Here is a 12477-nt window from a genome sequence, read left to right as displayed (position 1 = left end):
CAGACACAGCTGTGTGCAGGAGCAGCTCCTCTGCCAGGAGCAGCAGGGCTGCAGGCACTGCCTGCTGCTGCTGACATGAGATGAGAGAAGGCAGCGAGAAGTGCAAGGCAGTATGGAGTGGGAGGACAGAGGAGAGCTCCTTGTGGGAGAAATCTTCACAGCCCTTGACACGGTAAGTCTCTGGCTGCAGGGCAATGCTACCGAGGTTCCTGGCAAGGTCTTCTGAACCCAGCAGAAACTATGGCTGATAGGATTTTTGTTGTTCTCTCTCCTGGATTATCCAGGGCATAGCAGGAGGAGGAGATGCTTCAAGCAGGATTCCCTGCCACACTGTCACAGGGACAGGGCATCCTGCTGCCCTCTTCCAGAGATACTGCAGTGGTGTGCTGCTGGGGTGGGCACCCTGGTCTGTTTAGGGCAGTGATTCAGAGCAGCATCCCTGTGCCCCAGGGTGCTGTGTGCCCAGGGCAGTGACTCTGCCACCTGCAAGGGTCCACACTCAACCTGCCTGGGGAGCTCCCCACGGCACTGTGGGGAGAAGCTCTGCGTGAGGCGATTGACCCCCAGCCAGGCAGGTTCCTTCTCCCATCAAGAGGGTGCTGCATGGGTCAGGGCTGCTCACAGCTCTAGCTCATGCACAGGACATGTCCAAGGGGGTCTGTTCAAGAGGAAGAGAGGGCTACTTCCAAGGGAAGGAGCTTTCCTTCTGGTCTCTGTGCTTTCTGTTTTCTCCCTAATTTTGGCAGAGTTTTCTGTTTTGGCAAGGAACTGGGACTCACAAACCTCCCCTCTCAGAGATCAGGAGGTCTGGGAGAAAGCTCAGCAAACCCCTTCAACCCCACCTCCACCTACAGACAGCATCAGCATCAGCATCAGCATCAGCTGTGTGGTCTCCCTGGGGTTTATGTCACCTGCTCCTTACGACCTGCAGGCACAGAGGTGCCTCTGGACAGTGCACTGTCCCGGGAGGTTTCTGTCGGGCAGATCTGAGCACTCAAAAGGTGTGATGCAGTCTGTGAGCACTGCCTGGGAAAAGGTGTTGGGACAGAGAAAGGTGCCAGCAGGGACTGTTCCAGGCAGCAGAGACAGGCAAGGAAGGAGAGGGAACTGCTAACAGAAGCATCGTGGGAGGATGGATTTGGGCAAGTCATGGTCAGTCCCTGCAATGCAAACACACTGCACTGAGCAAGCCCCCCACGTCTCTGCTCCCACCCAGCAGAGCCTCTGCCCTGACAGCCATGAAGTCCAGGCCATGAGCTGCCTCCTGTACAGCCAGACCTCCAGCAGAGGAGAGGGGCATCTCTCCTGCCACGGGCCCATTTAGTGCTGCCCGACAAAGGGGCTGAGAGTGACTGCCTTGCAGCGTCACCATCTGCCAGGTGGCATGCCCAGCTGGGTAAGGTGAAGGCTTTCCTGGGTGTCCCTGTGTCTCTCTCCTTGCCTCCCTTGGTAGCAGGATCATGGTGTTGCTCCTTGTTTCTTCTATCCATGCTGCTCCTGTTGTTCTCCCTGGCTCTCCGGGGTGGATGGGTTTTCAGCTGCAGTTCAGACACCACCGCTGCAAGCGCATGGAAGTGAGGGGTCTGCAGCCCCCTTCTAAGCTGTGCAGCCCCAAGAAATGCAGTCTGTTGTGTTTGGAAATGAGCTGATCCTCCCTTAAGGAGAAACCATCTTCAGTCCTCATGGGCCTGTGACTGTTTCCCCAGGGTGTCCTGCCAGGCTGTGAGCTCCAGAAAGGCACTGCTGTCTCATAGCATATCTGTAATAGCTGAGAGACAAATGAAGAAGGTGCAGAGATGCTGAGAGTATGGAGATGGTGGTGGGAGGCTGTATATGGGCATCTGAAGAGAGCCCTGTGTGTCCTTGGCTAGAAGGGGAGTGTGGAGACCTCCCTCTGGTGCCTGGAGAAAGGGTGAGAAGGTTGGAGATCTGCACTTTGAAAGTGGACTCCTCTGCTCTCAGCAGGGGCTGGTTTCCTTTCAGGGCAACATATGAGTGCGATCGTCCACCAGCTCAGTAAGGTGTGAGCACAGGACAGCTGGGAACAAGACTAATAGACAGACTAGCTGTCCTCTCGCTGCAACAAGGGACAGTGAATCCGTTTTTCTCAGGACTCACAGTAGAAATGCCAAGGATTTCTACCTTTGAGGAACACTGCCCAGGGGTGACAATACCATCTAAAATAAAATATAAAATCCCAGAAACTCTCTTCCTCAAACATCATTCTTTAGAGTGGGGGGAGAAGACGGTGAAAAGCCCTTCTACACGATGAGTAGTTTTCACCTGACAGAAACTGTGAGTGTCAGAGCTCGTCACCCCCATTCCCCTGTGTGCGCTGCTGTACAGCAGGACTGACTCCTCTGGAGCTCATGGGCAGAGGCCCCTGCTCCTCACAGCAGCACACTGAGCCAGTGCAAAGTGGAGCTGAAGCAAGGGAGCTGCACAAAGATCCTCTCAGTAAAGAGAGAGGCAATGTGGGGGGTTGTATGGGAACTGCAACAACTGGGGGCTTTTTTGCTTGAAGATTCTCTCCTAACTGCTCAATGTCTTTTCTCCTTTGGACAGTACCCCATGCCTGGAGACAGCAAAATCTCCAACAGCAGCTCCCTCAATGAATTCCTCCTCCTGGCGTTTGCAGACACACGGGAGCTGCAGCTCCTGCACTTCCTGCTCTTCCTGGGCATCTACCTGGCTGCCCTCCTGGGCAACGGCCTCATCATCACAGCCGTAGCCTGCGACCACCATCTCCACACCCCCATGTACTTCTTCCTCCTCAACCTCTCCCTCCTTGACCTTGGCTCCATCTCCACCACTGTCCCCAAATCCATGGTGAATTCCCTCTGGAACACCAGGGCCATTTCCTACTCGGGATGTGCTGCCCAGGTCTTCCTTGTTTTCTTCTTCTTTGGAGGAGAGTATTCTCTCCTTACGGTCATGGCCTATGACCGCTACGTTGCCATCTGCAGACCCCTGCACTATGGGACCCTCATGGGCAGCAGAGCCTGTGTCAAAATGGCAGCAGCTGCCTGGGCCAGTGGTTTTCTCTATGCTCTCCTGCACACTGCGAACACCTTTTCAATACCACTCTGCCAAGGCAACACAGTGGACCAGTTCTTCTGTGAGGTTCCCCAGATCCTCAAGCTCTCCTGCTCAGACTCCTACCTCAGGGAGGTTGGGCTTCTTGTGGTTAGTGGCTGTTTAACCTTTGGATGTTTCGTTTTCATTGTGGTGTCCTACGTGCAGATCTTCACTGCTGTGCTGAGGATCCCCTCTGAGCAGGGCCGGCACAAAGCCTTTTCCATGTGCCTCCCGCACCTGGCCATGGTCTCCCTGTTTGTCAGCACTGTCATGACTGCCTACCTGAAGCCTCCCTCCATCTCCTCGCCAGCTCTGGATCTGGTGGTGACTGTTTTGTACTCAGTGGTACCTCCAACTCTGAACCCCCTCATCTACAGCATGAGGAACAAGGAGCTGAAGGATGCCCTGAGGAAAGTGATTTCATGGACATTTTTCAGCAGTGGTAACATTGCCAAAGCTCTCCACAAATGACTCCCACGGTATCCAATACCAGGACTGAGCATTGTTTGTTCACTATTGTTACTATGATTAGTAGTATTTGTTATCATGTTGCTGTGAAAATGCTTGGATTCATTTGACCTTTACTGAGACTGCTCTGTCTCCCCTGGTGCCCACATGATATTGTGTCCAACACTGGGTCAGAGCTGACTCCCTCACAGTATCTCTGAAATAAAGTAGGTGCTTTCTGGTGCAGAGCTTGAAGGCTGGGCTTCCTCCAAAGCTGGTGTCAAGAATAGGCCCAAGGAAATCATGACCAAAAGGGCTGCTGCTGATGGGGTTCTCCATGGGTTCAGGAGCAAAAAGCTCATGATCATGTAATGATCTCTTAGAGACCACGGCTGGATTTAGCACTCCCCCATCAGTGTCCAGTGACAGTGGAGGGGACGAATGGTCACAGATTTACATAGCCAGAGCTGTGCCACATGTTAAAGCACAGTGTCTGATGCCTGTCCTTCTGGAGGGGAAGATGGAGGTGCCCAGAGAGCTCAGAAGATCTCCTGGGGCAGCATGTTCTATGGGTGGGCAGTGAGAGGAGCCTCACAAAGTGAGAGGTCCTCCAAGGTGGAGTCAAAGATAAAGTGCCAGCACAAGGTTTCCACAGGCAAAGGAGAGGCAGTGGGGACCCAGCTGGCACGGCGAAGGGAGCCTGGAGAGCGTTTCATGTCACTCTCTGTGAAATACCATGGGTAGGATCTAGAAGCACACCTGGACACAACTAGCACCCTTGGAAATGCTCCACAGTCGTTGCAAGCATCTGCCACATCTGCAGTCCCCCTGCAGGGATTAGAGGCTGTGATCCTCATTTGGTTGGGTCTGCTCCCACCCTGACCAGCACGGCCAGTGCAGAGTCACCGCATGGCCCTGTGGCCTCACAGCCTGCTCATTCTGCAGAGCAGTGCCGGCAGCTTGGGGCCCTGCAGAGCAGGGGAGGGGGTGTGGGAATGGCCAGCAAGATCAGAGGAGTGACTGGGAGAAATTAGAAGGAAGTGGAACTGGGCTTGAAAGTGTCTTGGAGAGAAAAATGCTGACGTACATTAAAAAAAACAAACGTTCAGAGTGTGAGTACACTAAAGCGAGCTTACGGTGTAGAGCCGAAGTCCTCACTGTCCTGACCCTCCACATGGCCTGGGCAGTGCCTGAAGAAGGATTAATGCTCCCCACCCTCCCAGCTCAGAGTGCCATCGTCCCTCCTGATGGGTGGCACCAAAAAAAAAAAAGTCTGGAATCCTTTGTGGGAGCCTGCATTGAAGGAAGCAGGACCCAGAAGCCATTTCAGTTTGCTGCTGTCCCTCAGGCCCTGTCCCCAGCACATGACCTTGAGACAATCTCCCTCACCCTGCATGCTGGTCCTCACCCCAAAAGTCACATCCAGAAAGGGGTCCATGCCCAGCTGGAGGACTGTGCGTCCAGCTGTGACCCCCTGGGAGGACAAACCCTCTCCTGGATCCTCTGCGGGGCTGGCAGGGAGCATGCAGAGGAGATCCCGAGGCCGTCTACTCGGCCTGCAGACCATCCTTCTCCCATGGGAGACCTCAAGCAGAGTGCTTCAGGGCAAAGATCCAGCCCAGCTGCTTGTTGCATGAACAGGGAGGAGAAGCTGTCCCAGGAAACTCCTCACACACCCAGCCCCTGGTACCAGCCATCTCCAGCACTGGCCATTCCCCACGGTCCTGGTGAGGGCTGATCTTTGAATGTGAGCAGCTCCGTCTGCCTGCTGGGCTCAGCACCTGGGTGGGGGGAATGACCACCCCGCTTGGCCTCTTTCCCTGGGCCCAGACCCCAGCAGACCCTGGAGCATGGCCTTCTGCTAACCCTGGGGGACAGGATGAGGGCTGGGCAGGGGCTGGGGACTGGTGGGAGGCTGCTGGGCAGGAGGGCCTTGGGGGAGGGGGCACTGAGGGCTGTCATGGGAACCATGCTGGGGGGACATTTCCCCACCCTGAACGCACCCTGTCCTGTGCGGTGCCTGCTCAGTGGGGCCATGGGGTCACACGGAGGGCAGCAGGGCTGGGCCAGCACAGGGACAGGAGGGAGACAGGAGCCACGACACTCCAGAAGCTCCCGACAGTCCTGGAGGGGAACCACTGCTGCTAGCAGAGTCGGGGATTTCTCGAGGCTGCAGCCAGCGGCACAGGCTGCCAGGACTCCCAGACCCAGCACAGGTGGTTGGAGCCCAGTAACGCAGCTCACGGTGCCCTCCGTCCTGCGTCACTGTCCTCTCTCAGGTGCACTGCTGGGTGTGTCACTCCCTGCACAGGCAGGGAGAGGAGCTGCTGGAGGTCTGCTGTTCTCACCCCTGCTGATCTCAGCTCTGCCCTGGTGTCAGCCCACAGGCTCTGCCCTGGGTCACGTTATGTCTCCATACACTCTCCTCTGAGACCATGTAGGGACCTGCAGCACATAGCTCTGCTTGGAGCTGGCCACCACGGCCCACCTGCACAGGGCCTGGAGATCCCAGCAAGGCTGTGCTTGGAGGTGAGGCTGCGATTGTCCTTGGTCAAAGCAGATGGGATGGTCTGGCTGGGGGCCAAGGGGAGGAAAGGAGAAGAGACAACAAGGAGAAGATGCAGTAAGGAAAATTTCAGATGAGATTAAGGAAAAAAAATAAAGAAATAAACATAGTAGTTGAGCAGCACTGGAGCAAGGCCCCAGGGATTTTTTAGAAACTCTCCAGAGGAAAGCACTCACCAACCTGATCTAACTGTAAAGTTAGCCCAGCTCAGAGTAGATCGTGGTCCTGGACATCTCCAGCAGTCCCTCCCAACCCAAAGCCTCCAGGAGGAAGGGGCTGGAAGGAGGAGTCCTGGGCAGGGGACACTGCTGTGGGGTTGAGGCCTTGCTGGCATTTGTACTGCCTGGTCAGCTCTGTCCTCAGAGTCACACAGGGAGTGAGTTCACCCCCAAAAGGAGTCTCTGCTCCATGGGCAACAGGAGTCAAACCAGTGCAGAAGACTGCAGAAAAGTTCTCAGGAACATGTCAGGCATTCAGCCCCTTCGACTGCTGAGGTGTCCCCAGAGCGGTGCTTTGCATCCTGGGTCTTGAGGGCTGAGAAATCTTTAGAGCCAGGGCAGATGGGAGTCCCATCTCCTGGGTCCACAGGTTACAGGGCATGAGAAGGGCTGTACTGGCTGCAGGGAGGGAATCACTGCCTGGGGCATGAGCAGATCCCCCTCTGCCCTCCCCTCTCTCTTCACATCCCGGAACAGAGATTGTGTTTCCTGTGTTGGCCCTCCCTGCCAGGCTGTATTCCCAGCTGGAGGGAACACAGTCTTCACACTGGGGAAATGCAGCAGAGCCCAGTCTCATCTAGAGGAGTGGAGTCCCACCACACCTGCTGGGTGGCCAGGGCTGCAGGCTGCAGACCCCACGCTGTTCCCCGCAGACCTCCTGCCTGGGGCTGGAGGGTGCCCAGCAGCAAGGCAGGCATGCCTGGGGGTCTGGTGCCATTGGGGTGGTGGCCTTTGGACCAGCCTCTGTCTGTAAGGGCCTCAGGAGCTTCTCCGCCTCCCTGTTAGTGGCAAAGTTAGTGTCCCAGCTTCTTCCCTCTGGAAAGCTGAGGATTTAATTCTCTGGAGAAAGGGGGGGCGGAAAAAAAGACTGTTGTCCATGGGACTTGTACTACGCTGTCAGCTCTCTACTGTCTTCTCCTGCTCTATCAACCCAAAAATCCTTTGGCAAGGGCATTTTTGCTTATGTTTCTGACCCTCTCTCTGACCCTGCTGTGAGCAGCAGGTTGCACTACAGGCCTCCTGTGGCCCCTTCAACCTGAATTATCCTAAAAGCCTGTGACCTCAGGCCCCATTGCAAGCACAGAGCTAATGTTTCTGGGACAGGAGTCATTTGTGCTTTATGTGACCATCTAAAAGAAGGCAGGTGAACACCTCCTCCTCCCCATTGACTGTAAGGGCAGCCTGGGAGGCACTGCCTCAGGCATATCTACATTACCCCAGAAATTCTTTGCGTCTACCTTTAACCACATAAAAATCCATTGCCTGGATCCTCTCAGTGGTGAGGGGGGAAATGCAGGCTCTTCTGCCTCTAAGTAGATGGTGCCATCCTGCCCCTTCTTTCTTTCTTGCCTGAAGCTGAGCCTGGATGGGGAAGTGAATGTGGAGGTTGTCTGTCACTGCAGTGACCGTGAGATGGTGGAGAGGTAGGAGGAATAGCAGGATCACCGCCCTGGACTGCAGCAGAGGATCAAGATGATCCTTGTCAGGATGCCATGAGTGACTGGCCTGGAGGGCAGAGGCGCCATGGAGCCCTCTTGGAGCTTCAGGAACAACGTCCTCAAAGCACAGGAGCACAGGAAAGTCTGCAGGAAAGTCCTTCAGGGCCTGACCTGGGGCTGGCATGGATGAACAGGGACTTTGTGATTTAGGACTTCAAAAGGCAGAAGGAAGTGCACAGAGGTTTGGAGGGGGAATGGGCTGCCCAGGAAGAAGACACAGACATTGCGTAACATGGAGTTAGGCAAGCCAAAGCTCAGCTGGAGCTGGAGCTGGAGCTGGAAGTGGGAAGGGATGGGGAGGGCAACCAGAAGGGCTTCTGTAAGGATGCTGGCAGCACAAGGAAGGCAGCGAGCAAGGAAAATGTGGTCTCCCTGCTCAGTGGGGCAGGGGACCTAGTGACAAAGACAGGGGAAAGGCTGAGGTGCTCATTGCCTCTTTTACTTTGTCTTTCACAGGTATTGCCTACTGCCAGGCCTCCCCGGCCCCCGAGGCCTTTGGCAGCATCTGTGTTAGGAAAGCCTCAGCCATGGCAGAGGAAGACGCAGCTGGGGAGGACTTTTGCCCAGTGGCACACACAAGTCCATGGGACCGGATGGGAAGCACCCCAGGGTGCAGGGGGAGGTGGCTGGAGTCACTGCAAGGCTGCTGTTGACCATTTTTTAAATGTCAGGGTAATCAGGGAGGTTCCTGATGACTGGGAAAAGGCAGACATCACACCCATTTTCCAGAAGGGTAAGAGGGAGGGTCTGGGGAATGACAGGCTGGTCATCTTCATCTCTGACTCTGGCAAGGTGATGGAGCAAATCCTCCCAGAAACCATCTCCATGCACATGAAGGACAAGGGCTGGAAGAGGCAGCATGGGTTGACCAAGGGGAAATGGAAACTGTGCCTGACCAACCTGATTGCCTTCTACCATCAGATGAATGGCTTTGTGCACAAGGGGAAAGCAGAGGATTTTGTGAACCTTCACTTTAGCAAGGCCTTTGTCACAGTCCCCCATAGTCTTCTTACAAGCAAATGGTTGAGACCTGCCCTGCACCAATGGGAAGGTGGAAGATTGGCTGGACCATCAGGCTGAAATGCTGTGCTCAGTGGTGTGGCATTCGACGACACAGACCACAAGAAGAATGGTGCAAGAAAGCCTTTATTGAAAACACAATGGCTGGTTATATAGCCATCAGGCTCAGCCACTCCTCCAGGTATCTCCTTGGCATTGTGGCATCCTGTGATAGGTGGAAGGCGTCTTCTGATGCCCAGCAGGCGGGCAGGACAGTCCAGCAGGACAGGCCCACTGCAGCTGCTGACACGTAGGCAGGAAGGCACACCGTGACTGCTGACACAGGCAGGAAGGCACATGATCACTGGCAACTTCATACTTACCAGATCATTACTTTCTGCCTTAAAGATTCTCTGCTGTCCCACACAGCATCACTCAGTCTTGGTCCCCAACATATCCCCTCTTTTTATTTATTAAACTTAAAGCTTGTCAGGTAGGGGAGACAGATAACAAGGGCTAGAGAGCTTACCAAGATTACCAATTCACACGTCAGTGCCTTCTTAACTTATGCCCCAAGCCTAACGTCCAATCCTATCCCTTAAAAGGCTTCCACTCTAATTCTATCTACAACTTATCGGTGCAATTATATTCTAACTACAACTTATCAGTACAATTCTTGCCCTGTAGGACATGAGAAATGCTTATTAACTGCACTCTGGTCTGTATATCGGTTTAAGAAATTAAGAACATATGAGGCCTTCCAGAGTTGCTCTTGTGGGGATGTGCCAGGACTATTCCCCCTTTTTTGTTTCTCAAGCATTTCTTTCAGGGTGAGATGGGTATGTTCCACTATTGCCTGGCCAGTTGGGGAATGGGGAATTCCGGTCACATGAGTGACTCCCCAAGCTTGAAGCAATGCCCATGTTCGTTGTGCCATATATGCGGGACCATTGTCAGTCTTAACTTGAGTAGGAACCCCCGTTACGGCGAAACAGGCAAGCCAGTGACGACAAACATCACGGCTCTTCTCCCCAACATGGGCAGTAGCGATAACGTAATGGGAAAAAGTGTCTACAGAGACATGAACATATTTCAACCTTCCAAATGAGGGGTAATGGGTAACGTCTGTTTGCCAAATACTACAAGGTTGCAGGCCTCGAGGATTGATTCCTGAATAGGGTGGTAACGGGGATACATCTTGACAATCAGGGCAACTTCGAATAATATTCTGAGCCTGGTCCCTAGTAATATGATAAGTTTTCTGCAATGCTTTAGCATTTTGATGGAAAAAGTCATGAGATAGTTTAGCCTGTTGATAAATATTAGGTGTCAACACAGCTGCTGTAAAATGATCAGCAACACAATTGCTTTCAGCAGTCGGTCTGGGTAGATTGGTATGAGAGCAAATATGTAAGACAAAATAGTCATGCTCTCTTTGCTCCAACAAAAACAACAGTTGCTTCAAAAGAAGAAACAACTGTTCGTTCATCAGAGTTTTTAAAAAGGATCGTTCCAGACGCTGAATGATGCCTGTAACTTAAAGAGAATCAGCAACAACATTCAGAGGCTGTGCCTTGAATAGTGTAAAGGCTCAAACAGCAGCTGCTAACTCAACTATCTGCGTAGAACCCTTAAGATGCATAATGTCAGACTCCCATTCCCCTTTATCATTCTTCCATGTAACCACTGCCTTCCCAGACAGCCCTGACCCATCAATAAAGGCAGTTAAAGCCTGAGGGAGAAGTACACGAGAAAGATGAGTCTTGAGCTGTAAAGGCAGGGTTTGGAGCGAATGAAGCAACTTGTGCTAGGGAATGGAAAAGCTAAGCTCCCCTCCAAAACCCGCAAGGGCAGCTTGGAGAGAGAGACTCTGCTGGAAGCAAAAATTGAAGTCCTGCCTGGCCAGTGGGATAGAGATACTAGCCAGATCTTGCGCCAAAAGGCTTTGCAAACGATGGCGCCCTTTCTGAATAAGCAGCGCCATCATCTCTATCCCAGTGGTCACAGTCTTCGAGAAAGCGTGTGCTAGAAACAGCCACTCCAAAATTCTTAAGGGATCATTGTCACCTGAAACCCATTGGCATAAGAGAGCATAGGGTTGAAAGACATTATAAATCAGAATCAGGCGAACAGGAAACATTGGAGAGATGCGATGAATCTGTTGATTTTGAATAGCTGTAGACACCCATTGTAGGGCGTGCAGTGTCTCAGGAGTTAATGCTCGGGATGATGCTAAGTCTGACTCTCCCTTTAGCAGAGCACAGAGAGGGGCTAGGTCCTGTGTGGTAATGCCAAGATAAGGTGGCACCCAGTTAATGGTGCCAAGCAGTTTCTGCAAGTCATTTACGGTTTTAATATCAGATGCTAGCCACAAAGGCTGTGGCAAAATAGCAGTGTCTGTAATCCTCCACCCGAAATACTTCCAAGCTGCTTGCACTTGGACCTTTTCCTCGGCTATACACAGACCATTAGCACTCCTCGACTACCGTTTGAACAGCATCCCTCAAGGATGTGGAGATCAAAATATCATCCGTGTAGTGATAAATTAAAGCATTGGGATATGCTCTGCGAATAGGGAGGACAGCTCGAGCCACAAACATTTGGCATATTGTCGGACTATTTAGCATCCCCTGAGGCAATACCATCCAGTGAAAGCGAAGTGTAGACTCCTGATTGTTGATCACTGGAACCGTAAATGCAAATTGTGGTGCACCTGCTGGATGTAACGGTATAGTGAAAAAACAGCCCTTAAGATCAATAACAACAAGAGGCCATGATTCAGGTAACATTGCTGGTGGCGGGATCCCAGGTTGGAGTGTCTCCATAGGTTAACCCTCGGCGATAGCTTGAAATAAGTTCACGGTGTACGCTGACTGGAGGCCGCAATCCTTAACTGAGTTCCTGACTTCTTTTACCGCCTCGTAAGGCAGCTGCTCCCATGCAGCGGGTTGCCCTGCCCGATACCGCACAGGGAAGGCGTGGAGAATGTCCGAGTCTCCGCTTCGCAGCGCCTCCTCGCGGCAAAGCTCTAGCGCACCACAGCACTGCGGTAGCGCTGGCGTCGGGCCAACAGATCTTCCCCAGGAAGCCGGGACGGCGGAGGGGGGCTGTGGGCAGTCCGCATTCGTGGGCAGCCCCGCCTCTTGAGGGGAGGGCGGTCCCGGGGGGGGGAGGGCAGCCCCGGGGGCGGCGGTCCCAGAGGGGGGCAGCCCTGGGGGAGGGGGCGGTCCCAGGCGGGGGGTGGTCCCGGAGGGGCCGTGGGCTGGACACAGCAGTGCATATTAGGGGGTGGATGAAAGTCCGCCTCCTGTTCCAGATCATTTGACCCTGAATTAAATGAGTCGTCACACTCGGAATCCTGTCCAGGTATTATCGAGAACCTTACGGCACTCTGACCGGCCCTTGCTGCGGAGGGCAAAAGTTCAGCCACGTTTACTGCTTGCAAGTGGAGGAGGGCAGAAAAGACCTGTTGCCAAGTTACTAAAAGTTTCTTCACCTTATCATCCCTCTGCTGCCGCAACTCGTCCCCAACTTGTTCCCACACCGCAATGCTTAACGTTCCCTCCTGCGGAAACCAGGAGAGCTGGGAAATATTCCCCCCATGAGTCTTTAAGACTTTCTGTAATACTTCCATATAACTTCTCTGTTCTCTTGTAAGAGATTGCCCCAT

General features: G+C 53.4%; 1 protein-coding gene across 1 annotated transcript; it reads left to right on the top strand.

The window, feature by feature from the left end:
* Positions 1 to 2664: 2664 nt before the first annotated feature.
* On the top strand, positions 2665 to 12202 carry LOC135326940 (olfactory receptor 14A16-like; the record flags this gene model as incomplete). The annotated part of the gene is made up of 3 exons (XM_064504582.1): positions 2665 to 3492; positions 7666 to 7733; positions 12124 to 12202. Coding segments are annotated over 3 exons (975 nt in total), but the record flags the coding sequence as incomplete, so codon positions are not given.
* Between the last annotated feature and the right edge of the window lie 275 nt (positions 12203 to 12477).

This window comes from Dromaius novaehollandiae, unplaced genomic scaffold (assembly GCF_036370855.1).
Source record: "Dromaius novaehollandiae isolate bDroNov1 unplaced genomic scaffold, bDroNov1.hap1 HAP1_SCAFFOLD_41, whole genome shotgun sequence".
NCBI lineage: Eukaryota > Metazoa > Chordata > Aves > Casuariiformes > Dromaiidae > Dromaius > Dromaius novaehollandiae.
The sequence above is the reverse complement of the archived record's forward strand: the minus strand, read 5'-3'. Positions and strand labels throughout refer to the sequence as shown.